The following is a 27,901-nucleotide window of genomic DNA, read 5'->3' as shown; positions in this document are numbered from 1 at the left end:
TCCAGATTTCAGCAGGTGCCTGTTATCTCCCAGGTTGCTAACCAAGCATAACAAAAAATGTAGCAATGAATTTAGGTTCGAACACCGATGGATTTATACTTCACGTTCTGAGAAAATGTTCCCCAAGGTAAGAGTTACCAGTTGCACAAAAGGAAATAGTTTATAATACGACATTATACTTCCAGTTGGATGAAATATCGGGACGCAAGTTGAGGTTATTTCGACAATGAAGTATTTCGGATAAACAGATAAAATAATCCTGGGGGAGGAAATACCAAGGTAAAGATAGGACACGATCAATTTTACTTCAAGTTGGCCAGTCATTTAAAGGTTATTAGATTTGTATCGGGAGGGAGTTATTCACCAGTTCTGCAATCTATCTATGTTTACTGCCTCATGCCTCTTGCGAGTATTATGGGCAGGGTGCACGCCGGGGATTAGTGAAGAATAAAAGTAAAACTGGAAGAAGTCTTCCAGACATAGTAAGACTATGAGACATAGCATGATTGTTAAAATGTTAAAAAAAGTAGTAAAGTAAAAAAAAAGTTAAAAACAACTGCTATAATACTGGAACAGGGCCAATGCCTGCTTGAAGGATGGACGCATTGGTCGAGAGGGCTAAGATGCTTTCCTACGGAGATGAAGGCCCCTGGTTCGAATCCTGGCTACTCCCATTGCGGTGTGTCATTGGGCAAGTCACTTTATCACGATTGCCTCAGTCAAGCCAGCTGTAAGTGGGTACCAGCAAATTGCTGGGGGTGAGGTATAATTGGTTTTAATTGTTCTTAATATAGGGTCGCAGAAAAGCTCTATAGAGCTTATGTTAATTGTTTCACCAAGCGACGGTAAATAAAACTTACCTTTAAGATCAGGCAGATTCGCTATATGCGGGGGTAACCTGTTCCACAGGACTGTGGTCTGACGGAAGAAGGAGAATTTAAAGAAGTCCAAACTGATGTGAATCTGGCGGAGACTGAGGGGGTGCATCTGTCTGGTTAACCTGGTTGGGACTTCTGAGTAAGTTGGAAGTGGGATGGCAACAAGATGGTGATAAATCTTGTAAAACATGACCAGTTTGGTGTCTAGACGTCTCTTCTCAAGTGTGCTCCAGCCTAAGGTGTTCTGCAGGTCCGTTACCCTTATGTATCGTGAATAATTGTGTTTAACCCATCTGACTGTGTGTCGCTGGACCATTTGTTTTGATGTTGCATTTAAGGAAACCTAGTGTTCTGTTTGCATTTGTTGTTATTCTGTTGATATGACATGTGTTCAGTTGAGGTCGTTGCTGCTCGACACCAAGGTATTTTGCATCCTTAACTGGGGATAGTGTTTGACCATGTAGCTTATAGGGAAACTGGATGGGCTTTCTGCTTTGAGTGATATGAAGGACCTGGCACTTGCTGGGGTTGAATTCCATGTCCCATATTTTTTCCCAAGTTTCTAAGTTTAGGAGATCATTTCACAAGTAACCTTTGGCAATCAGTGAGAGAGGAAACTGCAAGGTGCACAGCTGTGTCATCTGCAAATAGCCGTACTTGGGAGATGACTATATCAGGAAGATCGTTAAGGTACAGTAGGAAGAGCAGGGGCCCCAGGACAGAGCCCTGGGGGACCCCTGATGTGACCGTGACTTGATCAGACATATGACTGTTGACCACGACAGAAATATTGTGCGACTTTTGAACATATACTCGACAAAAAAGGTTCTGCAACAAAACATGTTTTATACTGTAACTTATTTATTACTTAATGTACAAGTATAATTCATATATCAAATAAAAGTGCAGAACTTTTTTTGTCGAGTTTATATCAAAGTGAAACTATTCTGTTTTGAGCGAATAATCGCCTATATAGGGTCTGTCTATAATATTTGTCCACTCAGAATTGTACAACAACAACTTGATAAATAGTAAAACGTGAATTTCACTTATTATTGCTGGAATGTTTAGCTGAAATATTGGGAGTTAATGTTGTCTTGTGAATAAATACAGGTTACAAATAAGGTAAAATTGCATGGTTTTTGCAGCAAATTCACTTGCTGCTGTGGCACCGTAGTGTTGTATTCTTTATGTACACTTCTTGGTGATGTTGGATGTTTCTTTATTTGTTCCTTTTGATTTAATGATTTTGAAGATATTTAATTTCACTCATTTATGGGGTATGCCCCTTTAATTTCTCCTGATGAAGCATACTTTGAGCTTTAGATGTAATATTGTTGATATAGGCAGACTAGTTTAGAAATTGTTACCCCAAGGTATTGAACGGCATCCATGGTTTTAAGTTGAAAATTTTAACAAATACATTACTTGATCAAAGTCTGATTAACTGCCTTTAAAATGATAATTTTGGAATACTATAGTGTATTCAAGTTTCAAAATGACCATTGATTTAAAACTGAAATTAACTAATTTAACAAACACATTGTCAGGCTAAAGTCATATTCTAACTCTATAACAAACACCTAAAACAGTTTCAAAGACAAAGGTAAAGGTAAACTTTATTTAACATCGCATATAATTAACATACAACACAAGCTACAGTCTCAGCTGGTATGTGATATACTAGATATACAGTAACAGATACTATTTTAATATTTTACCTCCTAGTAAATCCTTCTGAAATACTGAGTGCCAGACAAGGGAGCTACCTGTACCATTTTAAACGTCCTTTGTATGACATGGTCTAGACCTCCCACACTCAAACCTACACACTACGGCTAAACTACTGAGGCAGTACAAGACAAATATATATTATGATATTAATTTGCTGAAATCTGTCAGTTAAATAAATATTTTTTGTTATACATTCTGGCATTTCTTTTCAGTTTCAGAAATGTTTTCTTTCAAGCAGTAAAAGCTGAAAACTGAACATAGCAGGATGTCAGCAACAAGTGGAACAAGCATGGGTAAGGAGAAGTATAATAGTTAATGTCATCATTAGAAAACTGTTTGTGGGGATTCCAAGGGGAAGGTATCTGCCATAGATATATTTTCTCTAGTGCTCTCATTTAAGATGCTGGCAACTCTGTAGTTGATATATCAGCTCTAGTGTTCTCATTCAGGATGTAGGCAACACTATGGTTTATATATTAATTCTAGCATTTTTGTTCTGGCTGCATGCAACACTATGGTTTATATATTCTAACATTTTTGTTCTGGCTGCATGCAACACTATTCGTTCTGGCTGCATCCAACACTATGGTTTATATATTCTAACATTTTCATTCTGGATGCATGCAACACTATGGTTTATATATTCTAACATTTTCGTTCTGGCTGCATGCAACACTGTGGTTTATATATTCTAACATTTTCATTCTGGCTGCATGCAACACTGTGGTTTATATATTCTAACATTTTCGTTCTGGCTGCATGCAACACTATTCATTCTGGAGGCATGCAACACTGTGGTTTATATATTCTAACATTTTTGTTCTGGCTGCATGCAACACTGTGGTTTATATATTCTAACATTTTCGTTCTGGCTGCATGCAACACTGTGGTTTATATATTCTAACATTTTCGTTCTGGCTGCATGCAACACTATGGTTTATATATTCTAACATTTTTGTTCTGGCTGCATGCAACACTATTCGTTCTGGCTGCATGCAACACTATGATTTATATATTCTAACATTTTCGTTCTGGATGCATGCAACACTGTGGTTTATGTATTCTAACATTTTCGTTCTGGCTGCGTGCAACACTGGTTTATATATTCTAACATTTTCGTTCGGGCTGTATGCAACACTGTGGTTTATATATTCTAACATTTTCGTTCTGGCTGCATGCAACACTGTGGTTTATATATTCTAACATTTTCGTTCTGGCTGCATGCAACACTGTGGTTTATATATTCTTACATTTTCGTTCTGGCTGCATGCAACACTGTGGTTTATATATTCTAACATTTTCGTTCTGGCTGCATGCAACACTGTGGTTTATATATTCTAACATTTTCGTTCTGGCTGCATGCAACACTGTGGTTTATATATTCTAACATTTTCGTTCTGGCTGCATGCAACACTGTGGTTTATATATTCTAACAGTTTCGTTCTGGCTGCATGCAGCAGTGAACACTATGGTTTATATATTCTAACATTTTCGTTCTGGCTGCATGCAACACTGTGGTTTATATATTCTAACATTTTCGTTCTGGCTGCATGCAACACTATGGTTTATATATTCTAACATTTTCGTTCTGGCTGCATGCAACACTATGCTTTATATATTCTAACATTTTCGTTCTGGCTGCATGCAACACTGTGGTTTATATATTCTAACATTTTCGTTCTGGCTGCATGCAACACTGTGGTTTATATATTCTAACATTTTCGTTCTGGCTGCATGCAACACTGTGGTTTATATATTCTAACATTTTCGTTCTGGCTGCATGCAACACTATGGTTTATATATTCTAACATTTTCGTTCTGGCTGCATGCAACACTATGGTTTATATATTCTAACATTTTTGTTCTGGCTGCATGCAACACTGTGGTTTATATATTCTAACATTTTCATTCTGGCTGCATGCAACACTATGGTTCATATATTCTAACATTTTCGTTATGACCGCATGCAGCACTATGCTTTATATATTCTAACATATTCATTCTGACTGCATACAACACTATGCTTTATATATTAATTCTAGAATTTTTATTCTTGATGTAGACAATGCCATGGTTTGTATATCATCTCTGTTGTAAATTTCTTTGAAATAGCTGTTTGGGGCCAAATCATGAAATTAAATGCCCATAAAATTAAATGATTTATCAGTAATTTAGGCTGGGGAAAGAATGCTGAATATTCAAGCCTTTAATCTTTACCCTGCTTTACCAAAATGGACAGTTCCATCATTCAGTTTGGGCAGTGACACTTATTATTTGAAGGGTTGTTCACTGAAAATTTGCAGACTGAATAGCGAACAGTGCAGACAGTGATCTACACTGGTCGCAAAGGCAGAATCAGTTGTCGACAGTGGGCTAAAGGTTAAAGGGGAAGTGATTTAAAGCCTTCAAATTTAACCACTTGATCATACTGCTCCTCACATATTTTTGTGACTTATTGAAATGAATTCCAGAAATACGTATATTTATGGCTGTAATTTGTTTTGAAATTTAATTGCATTTTATATGGTATCTTTCAGCATTCAAGGGGAACAATGTGGCTGGAAAAAGATCTTCATCATTCCAGCTGAAGCCTGGAGTGAAACTCGTGAATGTAGGATTTTGTTTTTGTTGATATCTTTTTTTACATATTCACTTGTATAATTTTTTTACAGTATATATATGTTTAACAATTACTTCTTGATACATGTGCTACCAAGGGCACATGTTGGCAAAACCTGTGTAAGTAATAAAATAGATCAAATGAAATGATAATTTCTTAAAAATTTGAGAGCAGACAAAGAGAATTTGCCAAGCATTCCGTGATAACATAGTTCAGTTTCTCTACTCATCATCAGTTGTTTGTCCTCTCAGTTTCTCTACTCATCATCAGTTGTTTGTCCTCTCAGTTTCTCTACACATCATCAATTGTTTGTCCTCTCAGTTTCTCTACTCATCATCATTTGTTTGTCCTCTCAGTTTCTCTACTCATCATCAATTGTTTGTCCTCTCAGTTTCTCTACTCATCATCATTTGTTTGTCCTCTCAGTTTCTCTACTCATCATCAATTGTTTGTCCTCTCAGTTTCTCTACTCATCATCAATTGTTTGTCCTCTCAGTTTCTCTACTCATCATCATCAGTTGTTTGTCCTCTCAGTTTCTCTACTCATCATCAATTGTTTGTCCTCTCAGTTTCTCTACTCATCATCATTTGTTTGTCCTCTCAGTTTCTCTACTCATCATCATTTGTTTGTCCTCTCAGTTTCTCTACTCATCATCATTTGTTTGTCCTCTCAGTTTCTCTACTCATCATCAATTGTTTGTCCTCTCAGTTTCTCTACTCATCATCATTTGTTTGTCCTCTCAGTTTCTCTCAGTTTCTCTACTCATCATCATTTGTTTGTCCTCACAGTTTCTCTACTCATCATCATTTGTTTGTCCTCTCAGTTTCTCTACTCATCATCATTTGTTTGTCCTCTCAGTTTCTCTACTCATCATCAATTGTTTGTTCTCTCAGTTTCTCTACTCATCATCAATTGTTTGTCCTCTCAGTTTCTCTACTCATCATCAATTGTTTGTCCTCTCAGTTTCTCTACTCATCATCAATTGTTTGTCCTCTCATGCTTTCTGAACATTCTTGACAGTTGAAGATTAAAACTACCTCTTTTTGTTTTCTAAAACAAAGTTAGGCCTATTTTTGGATTTTTTAGTGAAAATTTGAAGGCTGGTTTTGGCAAAAGTCACATGTACGTCATTGCTAAAGTTTCCAAAGAATCTTTTTTCTGGCATCATGTTTATTATCCTGGCAACATTCACAATGTGAAATTTGTTGAACTTTTTTCTTTTAATTTTTCAGAATGCTAAACCAAAACAAACAACAAAGACAAAAGGTGCAGCAAAATTGATGTAAGTTACTAATGATGAAACTGTTCAATAGTATTTACAGTTTAAGTTTTGAAAGTGTCCACAACAATTATGATGATTAAAAAATAGTTTTCTACTCTTGAAATGTTTGTACTCTCAATAAATACTTCAAATGTATCTTTCAAGTAAATATTATGAAGTTAGTCTAATGTCAGAAATATATGTGATATATTAAACAGTTGGCAAAACTTGAATATTTAATACATACTATTTAGGCTTACTGTTGAATTATTATGCTCCCTGAAAATTATTTCAGAACTGGGGGCTTCATATTGTTGCCTCTTAGTCTGTCTGCCTTTCCATCCAATCTCCGTCAGGATAACTCTTACAATTGTCAAGAGGTCTAACCACATATTTACAGAAATATATAACTATGAAGTGAGCTTACACATACTATCTGGATATATGTGAATAGCGTCTAAGCTCTTATTCAAGAATTATGGCCCTTTAAAATTTTACAGAATATTTTCCTATACAGATAAGACCTGTAACAGTGTTCAAGGGATCTAGACCGAACTGTTACTCAGTTAACTTGGCATATTGTTAGGATATACATATACATATACTAATATATACCCAAGTACAAATAAATATACTGCAAGTTAATATGGGCAACCTCACTCCACAGTATTTACAAAACAAATCAACATTTTGCCAGGATTTAGATGATCTGTTTACAAACAAAATGCTTTAGTTATGTCATTTTATTGAGTCTGCTAAAGGCTGAAAGCCTTTTGACGAGTCCTTGCTATCCAGCGATTCTCTAAATGGACCAAATAACACTGTGAAGGGATGTAGTTCCATTAGATTTCTCAAACTTCAAACAGTTCACTGCATGAATGAAGTTAAGTTGTGTCAATTCCCTTTGCTATGATCAATATACAATGTAATCTGTCATATTTATGACTTGTAATTGTGCAATACTCGAATGTAACTCATTAAGCATAAATGTGCATTTTAAGAATTGCGCAGGCTTACAAAGCTTGGGTAACATCCAGCGAAAGACAAAAAATAGTTCCACAGGGCTCCAGATAAGATGCGTATTAGCGTAAATTACGTATAGAAATAATGCAAATACGCATGTCTAATAATTTCTAAGCGTATAAAAACGTATATAAAATTACAGAAACGCACACAATACTTTTTTAAAAACAAAATCTGAATCGTCTGGATGCGTTAGGTAACATAGCAGATCAGCCTTAATTCTCCCACATTGAACGTAAACACGCATCGTATGATTTCTATAAATTTTGCATGGGTTGAATTTTGCAGTCAGTAAACGGATAAATTATCGGAAGAAGAAGCTCTTACTGGTTTGTTTAGTTACTACTGATATTAAAAATGATTTTAATTCTTATTTTTCGAGAAATAAACAAATCGGCGAAACATTAAATTGTATTTTCTTGTAGTTTTTGAAATCGAAAGTAGATCGTCTATGTTTGGCTGCTTTCACGAAACGAAACAACTTTTTTATGAAAAGATTTAAATAAGAGGTAATTTAACGGTAAACTTCAATGTCAGATACTGCCAATTGCTGCTAAATGTCTTCGTATCATCACAATTTGTAAAATATATTTTTCAAACTGGAGAAAAGTGTAATCGTATCCGGATATAATATTTTGGGTAAATATCGAGTTTTGTTATGAAATTTTAAAAAAAAAACTAAAAACAAACTGAAACTGGTAGACTATACTGTCAGTACATCAATCATTAGCCGACTCAGGCCATTCAGGCCTTTGATTTTGATTAATAGTTGAAAAAAATTATATTAGAATTGAAACTGGTGGTTGATTGAACTTAATGTTATGATAGATGGTAATAAAATCTATAAGAAGATCCTTTGCAAGCATAGAATGCAAGCAGTCAAAACAATAGCAGACTCGGTTTGATTGTGTCTGTTCATGAGAGGTAATGGAAAGTGCAACACCCCTCACACCCCACTAGCATCAACTTATGCAGAACTCTGTAACATAGATATTGAATGGACTCCATGATCCCCAAGGACCAGAAAGTATAACAACACTGACTCCAAGTACTGGGAGACTTTTTACGGCCCTATGGGTGAAAACTTATCAGCATTTGCTGCCAAAGTCCATCCCCTTTCATTTTGGTTATTCAGTCTTTTCCTACATGTAAATACTGCCACACCTCCTGTTTTCATGATATTTTCAGGGAGCATACATCAGTTAACTGATAGCTCTTGTTTAATCTTATGGCCAAATATTTAGGGGCATGACTTTGTGAGTTTAAAGATAACTTAAACAGGAATTTCATTTGTATGTTAGAATTGACCCATCAGTGAAGTCTTTGAAAATTAGTTCCCACATACAATAATTATTTAGCAGTGTACTGATAAGTTATAAAATACTGATATTATTGTATGTGTTTATTAAATTAGGCCACAGAAAGGAAGAACATTTACAGAATCCAAAAAAGGTAAGCTGCAAAACACAAATACCAAATACCATATAGTGGGTTATTTCTGCGGTAAAAAATGTCTGCAATTTGCTCCCAAAAATTGGGATAAATTTATGTGTGTTTTATTTCTGCATTTTCACATAAAAGGAATATAATTTCCTGCTTTTACGATGCAAAGGAGGAGGTAGTTCCCCACATGATGCGTTGTCGTGAAAAACAATAAACTAAAATTTTTGAGCCGTGCCATGAGAAAACCAACATAGTTGGTTTGCGACCAGCATGGATCCAGACCAGCCTGCGCATCCGCGCAGTCTGGTCAGGATCCATGCTGGTCGCTTTCAAAACCTATAGTAATTAGAGAAACCGTTAGCAAACAGCATGGATCCTGACCAGACTGCGCAGATGCGCAGGCTGGTCTGGATCCATGCTGGTCGCAAACCCAGTATGTTGGTTTTCCCATGGCACGGCTCAAATTAGTTCTGCACAGTATTTTCCAATGCTAGTGCAGTTGGATGGTGTGTATGATGCATATATGCCCCTAGATTTAGGGGTCCTGCAGTTCCAGGTGGGACGGAGAAGTGATTTTATTCCTTATTTTATCGTTTACTTCCTGAAGCACACTCTCGCTAATAAATCCTTTAGTCCACTATTATTTTCAGGAACAACAAATGTATCCTTTCTCTTTAAGCATTGTAAGATACTCATTTTTATCGTTTTTAAGTCTAACAACAATTATACAAACTACAACTGCAAACTACGGTATAAAGGTTATATAAAGCTTACTAAAGTATAGGTAGGAAGATCTTCACAAGGGATTAATAAGAACAAGTTACATGGAATTCACTCAGTTTATTTCATTCACAAAAAAAACCAAAACGTTATCTGTGGGATTAACAGTTAGGATTTTGATTGACCATCACACTCAATAAAACTATTATTGGTAATTGATAAATGACAAAGGTAATTTCCAATAATTACACCATCCCATTGTGAACTTCAGATTACCTCAGGTATCATAGCGTGAAATAATGTTGGTGAAAAAATGCGGATTTTTTGCGGTTTAAATTTTTGCTTGGTAAATATTTTGCTGGAAATATTTTTGCAATTATACCGAGAGACTGCAGAAACGCAGAAATATCCCACCTGTAGAAATAACCTGCTATATGGTAATTTTATAAGTTTTACCATTGCCTTCAAGTCCGGAGTGACCAATCTCAAAATACAAGTAGATCTATCTGTTTTGCTGTTTCTGAGTATATTTTTGAAATTGACCAATGGCAAAGTAGCAGTTTGAGTGTGTTGGGAGAGAATTAAACTGTCACCTCCTTCTTCAAGATCTAACTTGGTGCATTGGAGGAAGGAAGAGGCAGTGTTAAACTGTTGCTTACTTATTCAAGATCTGACTTTGCATGTATGAGGTTGGGATGGGAGAGAGTTAAACTCGCTTACTTATTTAAGAACTGACTTTGCATTGAATAACTTTCAAAGGAAGATAATAAAAAAGTCAATGTTAGTGGTTTGTGCAATGTCTCTTGATTTGTCAGATATTGAAAGTCATACTGATACAATTTTAGATCAAAAACAGTGCAATAAACTGAAGTTCAACAGAAGTAAAGAGTAAACTATATACATTGTATGTATTGTTTTACAAAATATGGCCAAACCTGTGTAAGCCGACACCTCTGTTAAGCAGCCACTTGTTTTAAGCAGCCACATTTGCTGTTTCTCATTTCCATACTTTCAGAGTAAATTAAACTGTCTTAAGCAACAACCTGTCTTAAAAGGTCACTTTTGCACCTGCCCTTTACTGGCTGCTAAGGATACGTTTGGCTGCGATGAAAGTTGATGATGCTAAAGATTTATAAGATTTCTTAACAATTTTGTCAATATCTTTTAAAGTTTTACTTTTTATATCATTTGTAAATCTGTTATCATGTTTTGTAGAAACTATATACTATATTATATTCTATATTTCAATGATTTTTGTAGAAAAACCAAAGTATAACGAGGAGGCAACAGAGAAGTTTAATCAGATGCTGAATGGGGATCTTACAGACTTACCTCCCCTCCCGAAAACTATGGTGAAGATTTTCCTCAGTTCAACATTCTCTGGTAAGTTTGTTATCATAATGAATCTTACAGATTTACCTCCCCTCCTGACAGTTCATCAGTTCAACATTCTCTGGTAAGTTTGTTATCATAATGAATCTTACAGATTTACCTCCCCTCCTGACAGTTCATCAGTTCAACATTCTCTGGTAAGTTTAACATAATGAATCTTACAGATTTACCTCCCCTCTTGACTATTGCTCAATTCAGCATTATCAGGTAAGTTTGTTATCATAATGAATCTTACAAATTTACCTCCCCTCTTGACTATTGCTCAGTTCAACATTATCAGGTAACTTTGTTAACATAATGAATCTTGCAGATTTACCTCCCCTCCCAGGAACTAGGGTGAAGATTTTTCTCAATTCAACATTTGCTTGATACCTTTAAAGGTGATGTCACTTTTCCAAGGTTGATAATTGCTCATATTAACCAAAAATTGTTTTATCAATGAATCCAATAACTTGCATGTTATATTTTGAAAAAAAGTAACTGTCATTAAACTTTATTCCTTTTGATCTGATTTTGTGACTTGTGTATGAAGCCTGTCACTGCTAGATAGTACCCTAGCAACCTGTACAAGTTGTTCAATAAAATGGTATAAAAGTTGTTGCTTTTCAAGTTCGGTTGACATCAGGATTTATCAGTCTCAATGTAAGGCAAGAATTTTATAATATTGCTCGTATTTCAATAATTGTTTGCAGATATGCGAGCAGAGAGAAACACGCTGGTACGAGAAGTGTATCCCTACCTCCGAGAATACTGCACATCATGTGGCCTTGACTTTCAGGTTGTCGACATGAGGTGGGGTGTCACAGAGGACAGTATAAATGATCACTCTGTTGAGAAACTCTGTTTGCTAGAAGTTGCCAACTGCCAAAAGACATCTGTTGGACCAAATTTTGTAGTAAGTTTCAATTTCATAATATCTTTTCGTACTTTGCATTTCAAAATATGCCAGTATGAAGATATCTACTGAAATCTGGTTAATATACTGGCACATACAGACAGTGGAAAGTAAAAATAGTTTATTGTATTCTACATGCTGATTGTTAAATAAGTATTGACAATAGTTAATTATTATTGATACCATCTAGGAAATTGACCACTCATAAACTGTTCTATGGCTTCCCGATAGAAAGCTTGTTGCTATTGATTTGATTCTCAGAGAAAGCTTCTGTAGCTGTAATCTTAACAAAAAAACATTGAAATTTAAGTACTGCATTTACCAAACTTTACCTCCCTTTACCAGGTACTGTCTGGAGATCGGTACGGGTTCCGGCCAATACCAGTAGAACTGGATGTTAAGACATTTGAAGTTTTGAGGCACCAGGCCTCCAAGCTTAACTTAGACAACTGTACGTTACTGGATGAGTGGTATAAACTGGATAAGAATGCAGTACCCAATATGTACATTCTCCAGGTATTTGTATATGCTAAATTTTAAAGATGAAAGGTTTTTGTCTCTATAATAGTAGAAATATACTTTGAACTCAATTTCTCAGCTTCAAATACAAGAGTTGTTTTTATTAAGAGACCAGAATGGATTCTCCCCGGGAGAGAGAGCTATGCTAGTGTCAGTGCTTTACACCATCATGTTAAACAACCTGGGCCCAGTTGTTTGAAACTTTTAACAGTCTGTTAAACTAATCGCCTATTAAATTTGGATTCAAAATACTTGTCTTGGTGGGAAACACTAGTACGATGTTTTAATTTTACTGCAGAGACATTTTAGTGTTCATAATAATTAACTCGTACATTTGTTTTTCTGAGTCTTCTAAAATGTCAAAATATATCTCTAAAAATTAATCGACTGTTAGCTTAATCGCCTGTTAAAGTTTCAAACAACTGGGCCCAGGCAGTCTATTCTAGGAGAATTGGGCCTAGTTAGCTGGATTTACTAGTATCTTAAATTTCTCTCTCTGTTAAAGGCTTTGTCTAGCTCTGTATGGTCGGATTGTTGTTTATGCTCTCTCTTAGATGTATTTTGCACCATTGATTGGCTATGTGTACATGTATGTATGTAAAGCACCTTTGAATGTGTTTTTCATGAAATGGGTGCTACATTAATTTGGTATAATGCAGTACTTTGCATGTTTTTAGATTCTTACTTTTATTGTATCATTGTTTGATTAAATATGATAGAACACTATATTAGAAATGATATTAATGACCAGGATAATCAGTGTTGTTAGTTTTACAGTTCAAATGCAAATTCCTCGCTGCACTTACATGTATACACACTAATTGTATTATAACTCTGTATGAATTACTTTAAACTCAAAGGCAGTGCTTTACTGAAGTAACAACACTCAGTTAGAAAGACACATTTTGCAGGACATCCCTGTTGAAATTGTGTTTTCTGATTCAATGTTAAATGTTTGCTGTTTTGAGGAGTCCTTACTGAGATTTATAACTTCTGCATTGTGCAGTGAACAACCCTTCAAATAATAAGTGGCACTGTGCATAAGTGTTGTGTATAAATGAAAAAACGCAAGATTTGATTTTTCTGTGTATGAAATACATTGGTTGTGTTTGAAGTCAACTTTTAGGCCTTTAGCCTCCAAAGACACACATTCCCGATGTAGTTCATGCACACACTCCCGATGTAGTTCATGTACAGACTCCTGGTGTAGTTCATGCACACACTCCCAGTGTAGTTCATGCACACACTCCCAGTGCAATTCAGTACCCAAAGAAAACAACAATACTGCAACAGATTCCTTAATTAGGTAATTGTTGAAAGTTCTGTCATGATTGATAAAGTCTCAACTTATTACTGATATTCCCAACAGCCAATCAGGTCAAAGTTCACATTCTTTGCTGACTTCTCACCTGGTTGTGAAGAACCTCGACAGAAGGACACTGCTGATTGGTGGAAAACTTTCGAAGCACTCCAGGAAATTCTCAGGAAATCAGCTGATGCAGCATACAAAGAGGGGCTAATATCAGCCGAGGAACGACATCAGTATTTCTTATCAGGTAAACACAGACAGTATTTTAGAAAAGATTACTGACATTTTTCCTGTATATAAACATACTATGCCAAAACAAACAGTAGAAACTTTAAAGCAAAGACTTTGTTTTGAAGTAATAGTATTACAGTTGTTATTTTAGATTTTAGATTTTATTTACAAATCACTGTGAAATCATTTAAGTAAATGAGCACATAATTTTGTCATTTTGGCTAAAACGGCTGTTTTATGGGGATTTCATGTTTTGAACATGAAACGAATAGGAATTTTAATGTCTACAACGAAATCAGTGATACAGGTCCCCCCAAAAATATAAGAGATTTCACAGTATTCGTAATTTCCAAAAACGGTTGTGTTTCCAATGTCTCTCAGTGTTTTATAATTACACACTGAAAAGCTTACAAGCGAAATGAACCTTGATAATAATTTGGAATCTTCTTTCATAAAGATTGCAATAAATACAGCAGAAAATAATATGCATTTTGATAACTTATGCAGGTAGTATACAGATTGTAATTGTTACATTATTATGTCTCCCCCAGGAGACATATTGTTTTTGCCCTGTCTGTCCGTCCGTCTGTCGGTCCGTCTTTCCGTCCGTCCGTCCGTACGTCACACTTCATTTCCGAGCAATAACTGGAGAACCATTTGACCTAGAACCTTCAGACTTCATAGGGTTGTAGGGCTGCTGGAGTAGACGACCCCTATTGATTTTGGGGTCACTCCTTCAAAGGTCAAGGTCACAGGGGCCTGAACATTGAAAACCATTTCCGATCAATAACTAGAGAACCACTTGACCCAGAATGTTGAAACTTCATAGGATGATTGGTCATGAAGAGTAGATGACCCCTATTGATTTTGGGGTCACTCCGTCAAAGGTCAAGGTCACAGGGGCCTGAACATTGAAAACCATTTCCGATCAATAACTAGAGAACCACTTGACCCAGAATGTTGAAACTTCATAGGATGATTGGTCATGAAGATTAGATGACCCCTATTGATTTTGGGGTCACTCCGTCAAAGGTCAAGGTCACAGGGGCCTGAACATTGAAAACCATTTCCGATCAATAACTAGAGAACCACTTGACCCAGAATGTTGAAACTTCATAGGATGATTGGTCATGAAGAGTAGATGACCCCTTTTGATTTTGGGGTCACTCCATCAAAGGTCAAGGTCATTGGGGTCTGAACATGGAAAACCATTTCCAATCAATAACTAGAGAACCACCTGACCCAGAATGTTGAAACTTCATAGGATGATTGTACATGCAAAGTAGATGACCCCTATCGATTTTGGGGTCACTCCATTAAAGGCCAAGGTCACAGGGGCCTGAACATTGAAAACCATTTCCGGTCAGTAACTTGAGAACCACTTGACCCAGAATGTTGAAACTTAATAGGATGATTGGTCATGCAGAAAAGATGACTCCTAACAATTTTGGGGTCACTCTGTGAAGGGTCAAGGTCACAAGGGCCCGAACATTGAAAACCATTTCCGGTCAGTAACTTGAGAACCACTTGACCCAGAATGATGAAACTTCATAGGATGACTGGTCATAGAGAGTAGATGACCCCTAACGATTTCAGGGTCACTCTGTTAAAGGTCAAGGCCACAGGGGCCTGAACATGGAAAACCATTTCCAGTAAATAACTTGAGAACCTCTCGACCCAGAATGTTGAAACTTCATAGGATGATTGTTCATGCAGAGTAAATGAACCCTATTGTTTTTGGGGTCACTCCGTTAAAGGTCAAGGTCACAGGGGCCTGAACATTGATAACCAGTTCCGATCAATAACTTGAGAACCACTTGACCCAGAATGTTGAAACTTCATAGGATGATTGAACATGCAGAATAGATGACTCCTATTGATTTTGGGGTCAGTCTATTAAAGGTCAAGGTCACAGTGGCCTGTTCATGTAAAATCATTTTTTGGAAATAACTTGAGAACCACTTGACCTACAATGTTGAAACTTAATAGGATGATTGGACATGCAGAGTAGATGACCCCTATTTATTTTGAGGTCACTTGATCAAAGGTCACGGTCACAGGAGCCTGAACAGTGACTTGAGAACCACTAGGCCAAGAGTGTTGAAATTTAGCGGGATGACTGGACATGTCAAGTAGATGATCCCTATTGCAGCCAACCATCAGTGTCTCTTTGACTTTCGCTCCTGACCCCTATTGACTTCTTGCCTATAGGACTTTGCATTGGGGGAGACATGCGCTTTTTTACAAAAGCATTTTCTAGTTTAGATAAGATTTTTGAAGGGACACCTATATTGTCCCTGGACTGTCTGTCTGTCCATCTGTAGTTACATCCCTCTGAATTTGTGTTGTGCATATCTCAAAAAGTATTTGACCTAGAATCATCAGACCTTACAGGATTGTTAATCAGCTTGTGAAGGTGTGAACCTTGTGCTTTAATTTGCATTTCAAGCAGTCTTTGTTATAGCCTTTGATTTAGTAAAACATATGCAATCAGTGACAGAAGTTGGGGCACCGGTGTCCTTTGGGCACACATCTAGTTAACATTCATTTAAGAAGAAAGTTATCAACCCATATCTCTGATGATGAAAAGGCTACATAACAGGCATCTTTTAACTTTACTATTAAACTGTTGTTGTTTTTTTCACAGTGACAGAATGTGAGATTCAAGATGGTATTTTAAAAGCACAAGATGTAGACAAGCACTGTCTGGTGTATAACAGAGTGTTTAAAGGCCTAGATGGTGCATGTCTTCAGTTGAAAGATGCCCCAAGATTTAAAGATGTCACTAAAACTGAAAAGGTATTTTTATATATTTAAATTAATGACATAGCATTATACAGTACCTATTACTATATTTGTCTAAAAGATATATTACTAGATGCTAACACTTTCAGCAATGAATAGTTTTGGTTCAAGTTCTGCTTACATAACTACTATTCCTAAGTTAGATGACACCAGGCCCTAGTAGACTAGAGACAAGCCCTATAACAAAGCATTGCAATTGTCCAGAAACAACCACTCATATGCTGTATTTCTCCATACTTACTTTTTTATCACTTGTTTTTGCATCAGAGTGAATGATCTGAATGAGCTTGAAGCACTATGTGAGCCGTGCCATGGGAAAACCAACATAGTGGGTGTGCGACCAGCATGGATCCAGACCAGCCTGCGCATCCGCGCAGTCTGGTCAGGATCCATGCTGTTTGCTAACAGTTTCTCCAATTCCAATAGGCTTTAAAAGCGAACAGCATGGAGCCTGACCAGACTGCGCGGATGCGCAGGCTGGTCTGGATCCATGCTTGTCGCACACCCACTATGTTGGTTTTCCAATGGCACGGCTCATGTTTTTTATATTTAATCTGAATAACAAAGTGTAAAAGAAACTGCTTTGAGTTCATGTTATGTTTTTCAGGGCAATGTTATCAACGAGGAAGTCGCTGATCTGAGGCAGTCACTTTTTGATGACAAAATAAAACCAAAACTAAGTTCCTCTAACATTAAAGGGTACAAAATACACTTTATACCTAATGGTGTCAACCCTGAAGAGAATGAAGAACACAGTATTTACATAAAACAGTTCTGCTTAGATTTTATTACTGACTGCAAGAACCTTATAGACAAAGCCGGAGAGGAGAATGAGAATTTGATTCAGATGTCAAACTATTACACAGACTATGCTGAAACTATACATCACCTCAAGTTCTGCCAGTCCAAATGTGAATCATTCTGTGGACAGGAGAAGGTAAGCAATATCCTGTAGACTAAAGTGAAAACTCATACCTTATTCATTTTGATATTTGCGGGTACAATGGGTGTTCAATAAATACGTAGACTGGCATGTAAGCTTTTTTTCTGTTAAAAGCAATTTTGTGTAACTGCTACCATTATTATCAGTAACATGCTAGTTATAGCAGTTGATATTATTATAATGGAATGACATCACATGATACGAAATTAGATAGCAGTTCTGTAGACACTTGGACTTCTTAAATGTAAAATCAGTAGCTGGAAATAAAATATTTGTCTACTTATTCTATGAATGACCCTCGTAGATATAGCTTATTAAGAGTACACAAAGAAAAACTGTTTTCTACATAACTTATAGGAATTATTTACAGACAAAATTGCTCTTGTACCCATAAGGATAATAGTTGTATATGTCCATTTATAACAGTATGAAAAAATTAAATTTGGAATCTGCAGACTGAGAACAGAAAACTTACATGTAGCTTGTAGCAAGTAATCTGATCTTAGAATTTGTACACTTCGTATAAAATACAGATACAAATTGTAGGTGAAAGGTGGAATATGGGTAGGAGCAGATGCACATTTCATTACCTCTCATGAACAGACTCGATCAAACCGAGTCTGCTATTATTCTTCTTGGTTGCATTCTTTGCTTCCAAAGGATCTTTTTACAGATTTTATTTACTCTCTTGCATAAGGTGCCTATCTGTAAAACAATCATCTAGCATATTTGGTCAGCTGGAACCATTGTGTCTAAGTTGCAGCGGAAAGGTTTAGCAAATTTAACATTTAATTTCCCAGGGTATTTTCCCACGCAGCAACTTCTCTTATCCTTTTGAAAATTATAATTACTTATGTTGAGAAGTTGGCAGTTATTTGCAGAGCACAGATTAGTACTGGTAAAGATCCAGGAAAAGTTGTAAGGTTAACTGGCCCCCCTATACATTTGGAACTTGAATACTGTTTAAAAAATGGCACTAACCAAAAAAAAAACACAAAAATATAAGCATAACAAAAGTCTGGTTAACATAATAAAAACAGCCAGTTTTTCTTTCTCTTATTCTATCTTTCTTTTGTTCTCCTTAGGTGCTGCAAGCAGCAAAGAACTACATTTTGGACCAGTCTGGAAGGAAACCTCTTATTATGCATGCAGAATCTGGAGTTGGTAAAACATCCATTATGGCAATGATCATGAAAAGTATCCCAGAATGGTTGGACAACAAACCACATGTAAAGGTCATTAGATTTATCGGGACTACACCACAAAGTCTGAACATTTATGATGTTTTGTTTGGAGTCCTTGGACAGTTGTCTGATGCTTACAATTCAATTATGCCACCAGTGAACTACACAAATATGAAGAAACTTGTTGAATTCACACCTAGATACCTCAGACGTATAGCTACTGTAGCAAAAGAGCCTGTTATTGTTCTGCTGGACTCAGTTGACCAGCTGTCCCCTAGCAACAATGCATATTCTATGGATTGGTTACCCACAATGCTTCCAAAGAATTTGAAGGTGATAATCTCCACGCTCCCAGAGGAACACGGAATCCTAAAAAATCTGAAGAGGCTGCTTCCTGATCAGGAGTGCTATGTTGAGGTTCCATTTCTGTCAGAAGAAGCTGGCAAACTTATTGTTGAGACATACATGAAACTAAAGAAGCGGACTATTACACCAAACCAGACAAAACTTCTTCTGAGTGCTTTTAAAGAGTCACCAAGCCCGTTATTTCTAAAGCTGGTATTAGATGAAGCAAGACAATGGAACTCGTATACACCTAACAGCGACTTAGAGCTAGCACCAACAGTGAAACAGGCCATAAACAAACTGTTCTCAAACCTCGAGAACAAGTTTGGTCAAGTGCTTGTTAGTCATGCTCTTGGTTATATCACTGTTGGTTTATCAGGACTGACAGAGTTTGAGATTGAGGATGTCCTTTCGTGTGATGATGAAGTTTTGAACGCAGTTTACAAGTATCATGATCCACCTGTGCCAGGAATTGTTAGGATACCGCCAGTTCTTTGGGCAAGAATTAGGTATGATATTCGTGACTATCTTGTTGAGAAAATGTCACAAGGTAAAAGCACACTGTATTGGTACCATCGACAGTTCATGGAGTCTGCACATCAAAGATACACGAACAATGGCAAAGAGGCTGAACTGCACAAAAATCTTGTGAACATATATCTTCCGGAGAATGGATTCAAACATACAATAACGCTTGTACATCGAAAGAACTTAAAAATAGAGGAGGCTGACAGGCAGATCACACCTCAGCCATTTACATCCAAAAACAGACGCAAACTAGCTTGTTTACCATACCATGCCTTGCGGGCAAAAAAGGTTTTAGATAAAGAGATTGCATTGAAAAGCATCTACTGCAGTTTTAACTTTCTGTGTACGAAGATTTCAGGATATTCTGTTGCTAGTGTTGTCTCAGACCTTACAGATTTTGTGGAAGAAACTGAAGATGCAGAAGTGAAATTGCTGTTACATTTTCTGTCTGTAAGAAAGGATGACATGACCATTACACTGCGATTTGCAGTTTGCTTGCTGGCCTACATCAAGCCGGCAGATGACCACTCACATTTAAAGGAACTGCAGATTGAAGCTAGAGCGTACATAGAATCCAAATCAAAGCCAGTCCTTGTTCCAGATTTTCCATGTTTAGCACCTAGGCTAGATGCTTCAAGTGCCTTTCAAACTTCACTGAATGGATTCTCGGATATACTAGCAACTTCAAATACCAGTATTTTGCTGGAGAAACCTGATGAATTAGACAAAGATGATAAAAGGAAGGACAAAACTGAAAAGTCAAATTATGCTGTATTGAGTTCAGATACCCAGGAGTTATCTCCTATTGGCTTCAAAGAAGAAAGTCTGACACAGTTTATAATAAACAGCACATATGTCTTTTATGTCACAAACTCAGCGCTTGTTCGTTATGATATTGCTGAAAACAAAAATGACAACTATCCGTTGGCAGACTTGATTCCAGATTGGAACAATAAAGATCATGTGCAGAACATGTTTCCAAACTCAGACAGGACTGTTGCAGCTTTGACATTTAAGACATCAATTGTACTTATTGATCTTGAAGGTCTCAAGTTTGTACATAAGTTTTCCATAACACAGAAACCGGTTATGATCGAAAATGTAGTGTTAATGAATACTAACACAAACTCGATTGCTGTGGGGAGAATTGTGAACTCTTCTGAAAGTGACGAGCCGCAGGGTCCGGACAATCAGCGTTTTGTCAGTATGTTTGAGCAGGATAAAGAAGAACCTGTAAAATTTATAGAGATAACGCAGGATCTAAACTGTGGTCAAGGTACTGTGGTTGGCAAGGATCAGTGGTTTGTTGTTCCAGTAAAAACTGAGTTATCATACGATTGTGAAGCCAGTGCTGACGATGGCTTTCAGAAACCAGAAAATGGTCAATTACTGGTTTACAATATAAATGACGGAAACAAGGCTCCAAAATGTATTGACATACCACATGCTGTGAGCAAACTTTCTGGACATCCAGAGAAGACAGAGTTGGTGGCTCTAACCTGTAATGGAACCGTATATACTGTAAAATTTTCTGAGAAGACTGATGAATCAGAAGCGCTAACCATTGTTCTGAATTTTCCTGTTAGTGACTTCGTAATTGATTGGGAAGAAGATATAGCATTCTTGTGTTCAAGTGGAAAAGTCATTGTGTATAAGTTGATGACAGATCGGAACGTCGGTGCATTTAATGCGCATTCAGTGGCAGTACTGAAAATCATGCTTCTAGATCAACAGTTTGTCACTCTTAGTGCAAATAGAGAAATGAAGGTCTGGTCCACAGCCACAATTGTTAAAGATTTGCAACAGAAGGATATTGGAATGGATCTAGAAATGGCAGAAACATTGCTGGAGCAGATGAACATTACTGCATTACATCCTTCAAGCGATGGTAATGAACTAATCACATGCCACGACAGTGGCTTTGTAAAGATTTGGTCCATAGAATCTAAGACGTTCTTGCGCAAATATAACATAGAAATGTCTGCAAACCTGGTGCGTATTCTAATAGATAATATCGTAGTATTTCATGACGTGGAACAAGGAAAGATGCAGATATTGGATATTGATACTGGATTAGAAGCAATAGCACTACCAGACACCATACAAAACATCATGCACTCTGTGGTCAACAAAAAAAAAGATACTTTGTACCTTATAAGTGCTGCAAAGAAAGGCAAAGAGCAAATAGATGTCATCAATATAAACTTGAAGAAGGTTTCAAAGACCATACGTTTACAAAGTGGCCTTATATATGAAAGTGTCGAACTGTTTCTATCGGCGAACGAAAAGTATATAGTTTTGAGGCATAAAATACCAGAGAGTGAGTTTGAGCGGGTAAAAGCAATGTGGAAGACGGGTGGCTTTGGTGAGCAGAACCACCACTACAGGTTTACAGCTACGGATTTATCACAACGGAATGGTGCCCTTATTCCGTGTTTCCGGCAACAGTCCAAGATTCCTACTCTTGGTGTCTTTGTGCAGCCATACAAAGGGAACGTAATGCTGATTTCGTCTAGAAGGTAATGCAATGTTGCGTGATTATCTGTTTATTGCTTACTGAATTTACTTTTCACAGAAATATATACGACTTATGGCCATAGACTGAAAGGACTGATTGACACGATTAAGTTAGTGTTACATAATTCATGATGTGCACAATTTTAGAAATATGCATGGAGTATAAAAGGTAAAGGTAAAGGTCTTGTTTATTATAGTGTCACCCCTACTGAAAGGGCCAGCCAATTTGGCTTATGAGACACCTTTATTGTGCGTACCAATTACCTCCCAACTCCTACCACTATGCCAGGCGCCAGGCGGATAGAAGTCGGTAACCATTCATTTAACTAGCTCGCGGCTCACGAACCGTGCACAAGTTTCGTCCTTTCGTAAGTGTTATTTAGCAAATCTGAAAACATTTGCAGAATCTTGGCAAAGCAATCGAACCTGATATATATGGATAGTAGTATTCGTGTACGAATATGCACTTACTTTGTTTAATCAAAATTTGTTAAGTGGTTGAGATAAAGATAAAAATACAATCGCACATGTAGACTTTTTTTCGTATTGCTACATTTTAGGATGTCCCTAACTCAGAAATTGAGAAATTAGAAAATTGTATTGGCCCGACTTCTTTTTTTTTCCCAAACAAAATTTATCCACAATGTCCATAGGTACAGTTTACCAAATTGTCTGAAAACTTAAAAAGAAAATCGAAGCATACGAACGTACACACTTTTATAAAACTGTTTTAATGTGATGTTTCATCAATAATAGAGATTTTACAAATGCTTTATACTTTCATTTCAGATGGATCATCTTTTGGGACATACCAACAGGCAAATGTGATCAGAAACCGTCAAAAGTTTCGAAGGATGGCATGTTTTACCGGCCTGCCTGGCTTGGGCAAGATTGCAGTGGGGCAAACAGTATTTTTATGCAGTCTGGTCATCAGAAATATCTAGCGTGCGGCTCTGAAGATGGTTATGTGTTTATATACAACAGTGAAAGTGGGATACCTGTCAGTAGAAGCAAACCGTCAACAAGACATAATGCAGAGGTATTGTCCTTCAGAATCATCAGTAATGATTTACGTATTTGTCCTCCTGGTGAACACTCATTGTTCGGCGATAGTCCGACCGTTTATCATTTTCTTCAAACCACACCTCCCCTCCAACAGTTAGATGGAAATTGATGAAATTTGCCAGAAATTTTGGATGGTTCTCTTTCAAATTACTCAAACGGTTCCGCTTGGTTGCTCATAGGTTAATAAGTTTTTTTGTTGTTTTTTTTCGTTTTATGTTAAAGAGCTAATTTTTAAAAAATCTTGGTATCAGAAATTGCTGGCACAATCTTTAAATAATTTCATTTAAAAATCATAGTGATATAGGTCTATCATATTTTTATTAATTTCTACCGTTTTTAAACAGGCTAGTAGTTTCAAACAAGATCATCAACAATGTTTTGCTTGAATTATTCCTATTTTTGGTTTACTTCCCTTGGAATGTTTTACGTATACGAGTTGCAGTTTTGCTTGTTTCCCTTTGCTTATAATACAATATTCAACATTTTGTTTTTGTTTTTTGTTTTGGTTTTTGTTTTTTTCAAAATTTTTGCATTCTTTCCATGTCGTGTTAAACAAATATTCTTTTTATGTTGCAGGTACAGCGTCTAGCAATCTCGCCGGATGACAAATGGGTAGCTTCTTCGTGTCGGAGCAGTGTTCTCAAGTTATGGGATTCTTGTTATGGTGGAGAGCAATTCTCGGTACGGCTTGATGCTGAAGTTCAGAGCATGTATTTTACCAAAGACTCGGCGAAACTCGTGCTTTATACCGGGACATCTACAACACGTGTGTTGATATTTCACGTTTTTACCGGAAAGTAAAACCGTAGAGTGAACCAGTGAACCATAAAACATACTGCAAAAAAAAACCCTGAAGAATAACAAAATTGTGATATTTGTATATTTAATGTAGCCTTACTTAGTACGTAGCGGAGCTTTTCATGCCAAAGATGTTTTAAAAAAGAGTTGATGCAGGTAGTTAAGTTCATTAAAAAAGTAACAGTTAAAATGTAAATACAGCCCTGAACAACTGGCAAATATATGGATATGTTGTATTGGTTATTAATACACTGTTCTAATCTAGTTGTAGTTTTGCAGAATAAGCTTATGGATGAAACATACAGAACTACATTATACATTTTTGTATTCTTTCTATTTCATGGAGATTTTCTTTTTTGCAAGTTGTCGCATCTTCGTAACATCGATATATGGCCAATATTTTATGGTAGGGTTCGTGATATATCAATATTTTCAGGTAGTGCTCCCGTAACATACTGACATGTCAGTATTCTAAGGTAGTGCATCCATGACGGCTCTCGGCAACGGAATATAGCTTAAGGCGAACATGACTTTCCATAAAACAAACAAACAGAGAATACCAAAATCGTATGCCGAGAATATTGTCATTGTGGGTCCACTTTCATAATATCAATCATTAGTCCACAGTTATTTGTGGACGGTTCAATTTTCGTTTTTGTTACTAAATGTTTGTACACCTTTTGAAGTTCAGTATGTTTTACTCCTTTTTGGATGATTTACTATTAATATATTTGTCACTGTGTTGCACTGTTTGCGTTGCAGTAATGATACTGAAACAATGTTCCTTGTTGTTGTTGTTGTTGTTGTTTTAGTGCTCAGTTTAATGGCTTAGTTTCGCATTTGTGTCTGCAGACTTCCATTTTGTAAGGATTTTACTATAACTGATATTTATAAGCATAAAGTCAGTGTTCATTTATGTTGCTGTTTAATCGAAGAAGCTGCTAGTATCATAGTAACGCTTTTGGTAAGTGATCCCACAACTTTCCGCATTTAAAAGTTGGCACTCCACCACTAGGCTACCAAGGTAGATGTTTTTTCCGTATTGTGTTTTTTATTATTATTATTATCATTGTTAATTAGCGGATCATCTCATCCCAGATCGATCATTTGCTAATATGAAAAACTAGACCTATTTATCCCCTTTAAAACGTTTATCTTGATATTGCAGTTTTAGTTTGTGTGGTGTATTTTTTTTTTTATTTAATTCGATTTTGCGTGGCTCTTAGGCTGTGTTGATGGCGTTTGTGTAGAAATCTACCCTTACCTTTTATCTTTTGTGTGGAGCAAAGCTTCAAATTGTGTATATATGTATATATATATGTTTGATACTGTACGTTTTTACAAATGTATGATTATTTTGTGATTCGCAAATATTGGCATTCATGTATAAGCTAAAGAACCTAGCACGACGGCAAGAAGATTTTTGTTTTATCGTGATCTGCATGCGTATCTCTCCTTAGAAAGGGTCGTTATTAGTTATTTTGTATTTGCAATAACACAAATTTGATATTAAGCCGTTATTGCTTATAAAGCAGTAAATGTTGTTTTAAAAAAAGTACGGATTTACTTTTCTGTTTTTGACCTGCTGACTTCTAAATTCTTTTGAAGTTTTGCTTTTTGGACTTTTGGGGCAGCAAGAAGCCTCTAGTAATATGTGGTTGATAAATGTATTCTTTAAGTTTGGTGTAGAACATTAATGATTGCAATCACATGGAAAATATAAACAAACTGTTTTACTTTTTTTGATGGTCAGAAAGTTTTGGAAGCCAGTCCAGTACTGATTTACATTATCTTTTTTTATCCGTTTTTGTTGTTGGTTCCATGTGTTGTTTCTATTTATATTGTCGACTTGCATTTGTTTTAACACTATTTTAATGCAATTTTAAGTACCATATCACCTGTTGTTTTTGTCACTATTGACCAAGTACTTGAACATTTTTGAACTCTTTACCTACTTGTTGATACACATGTTTTCTAAATATCTACTTTTCACCAGTATATTTTAACTATTTTAGATATTTGCATTCCTTTTAGAAACTTATACTTCATACAGATAGATCTCACTTATCCTGCATGTCTAATTTTATTAATTGCATACATATTGTATTAATTAAAGCATTTAAGGTTTAATAAGAATTAGTACTAATGTTGCTGTTGATGATGCTCAAAATGTGAACCTGTATTTGAAACTGTTTTCTACATTGTAAAAGTTTTGATTAAGTTTATTAGCACTACTAATAAATGTAATCGATAAAAAGAACTTACGTTACGCGTGGTGTTGCGCCGTTTTCGACATATCGTCGGTTTTTAAATTCTTTGCTTGTTACACACAGCCACGTTTTCTTTTATCAAAGAATATGTCCGTGTGAGTCCGTCCATTGAAAATGAAAAGTGCTCGAAAACGTGTTTTTATTCCATTTTTCCGAGTGAGCTGATAAAATTATAAAATTCTCCGGTTTACGGACGTGTTATTTGTAACTGGCTAAACTCGGCTTTATTTGATTGGCATAAATATTAAACAAAACTGCTAAAAAGCACTAGATTTTAAGAGAAACCTATCCACATTATTTATTGAGAAAAAAAGTTTGTGTAATTTGAGTTCTGTACGAGTTCAGGTTCATCCGAGATGTCGGTTTGATCAAAGTAGTTCTTTTTAATGAACGATAGCATTTAAACAAATAGGAAAATGAAAGTCTTCTTTATTTATTCTTAGGCGTTTGCAAGTTGTGTAATTCCATTGATTATAAAAAAATGCTTTATTGGTGAGTAAACATTTTCTTGATTTGTTGTGCATTTTACCAGATAAAACAGAAACCACCGGTCATAAAAATAGACATATTTTGAATCCATCGCTTTGCCGATTTTCTTCTCAGTGACGGATAATTTGAGTAAATTTTTAATATTGGTGGCAGTTTTTGATAAGTTCCATTATTGAGCATTAAGAACAATATAAATGAAAGAAATTACTGCAATATTGCCATTTGAAGTATTAGAGTTTTTCAGATATCGCCGCACGCCATTATACGTCAAATGCAAGTCTGCGTAAATTTTGTCCCTACACCAGACAGAGAAAGACCACGTCTGCCTCTAAAGTGCCTTTTACATTATAGATGGCCTTGGATCATATCCTACACTGAGGAATGATTTTTTTTTTCTTAGTCTATTTCAACAAGTTCATCCGGGTCGACATTTTTAACAAAAACAGTTTTAGATTGTTTACATGTAGTTTTTAATGTGTCCGTAAGATCTGAATAATGTATAGAAATAGGAACATAATTGATAGATAAAGAATTATGAATGTTTTTTGGTTCATTTCCTGGTGACTATGCAGCACATACCAACCGGCCGCTTTGTACTTATATGTAACGGTCGAAAAGGCATTTTATATATTTGAAGAATTCCAGTTTTCTCTATTTTTATACCGGTACCTTATTTATATTATTGTTATTAATAAAATTCACCACTAAAACAAATGTATCTGGTTTTCTCATTTTTCTTCTTCTTTGTTTCATTTTTTGCCGTTTCTTTAATATAGTATAAAACCCGACGTGCGTTTCCATGGTAAACTCGATGATATAATGTCTCTAAGGATAAAACTATATTTGCAAAAAAAATGTATTAAAGTGATGTTTATTATAACATTCCGCAGTTAATATGCCATGTGATTTGAAATATTTCAATTTAATACCC

General features: G+C 36.1%; 2 protein-coding genes across 2 annotated transcripts in view; one reads left to right on the top strand and one right to left on the bottom strand.

The window, feature by feature from the left end:
* The window catches only part of LOC123563754 (mitochondrial dicarboxylate carrier-like), a 54,756-nt gene extending 28,143 nt beyond the window's left edge, over positions 1–26,613 (bottom strand). Inside the window, exon 1 of the mRNA XM_045356760.2 lies at positions 26,477–26,613. The gene's annotated coding sequence lies outside the window, so the exon portion shown is untranslated. The remainder of the gene's footprint in view (positions 1–26,476) is intronic.
* On the top strand, positions 2–27,901 carry LOC123563752 (uncharacterized). Its single transcript, XM_045356757.2, has 14 exons — positions 2–127; positions 2,825–2,905; positions 5,150–5,223; positions 6,466–6,515; positions 8,932–8,969; positions 10,941–11,063; positions 11,765–11,967; positions 12,313–12,483; positions 13,856–14,042; positions 16,674–16,825; positions 17,439–17,768; positions 18,860–22,350; positions 23,138–23,387; positions 23,990–27,901. The coding sequence occupies exons 2-14, from the start codon at positions 2,878–2,880 to the stop codon at positions 24,212–24,214; spliced, it is 5,322 nt and encodes a 1,773-aa protein (XP_045212692.2). The 5' UTR covers positions 2–127; positions 2,825–2,877; the 3' UTR covers positions 24,215–27,901.

The sequence above is a fragment of the Mercenaria mercenaria genome, chromosome 2, assembly GCF_021730395.1.
Source record: "Mercenaria mercenaria strain notata chromosome 2, MADL_Memer_1, whole genome shotgun sequence".
In the NCBI taxonomy this organism is placed as follows: Eukaryota; Metazoa; Mollusca; class Bivalvia; order Venerida; family Veneridae; genus Mercenaria; species Mercenaria mercenaria.
The sequence above is the reverse complement of the archived record's forward strand: the minus strand, read 5'-3'. Positions and strand labels throughout refer to the sequence as shown.

What these genes read in the sequence shown, in the direction of transcription:
- LOC123563752 (XM_045356757.2), top strand. Translation starts at nt 2,878, where the DNA reads ATGTCAGCAACAAGTGGAACAAGCATGG. An exon ending in AACAAGTGGAACAAGCATGG is followed by an intron (nt 2,906 to 5,149) that starts GTAAGGAGAAGT and finishes GGTATCTTTCAG; the next exon opens with CATTCAAGGGGAACAATGTG. An exon ending in ATGCTGATTTCGTCTAGAAG is followed by an intron (nt 22,351 to 23,137) that starts GTAATGCAATGT and finishes CTTTCATTTCAG; the next exon opens with ATGGATCATCTTTTGGGACA.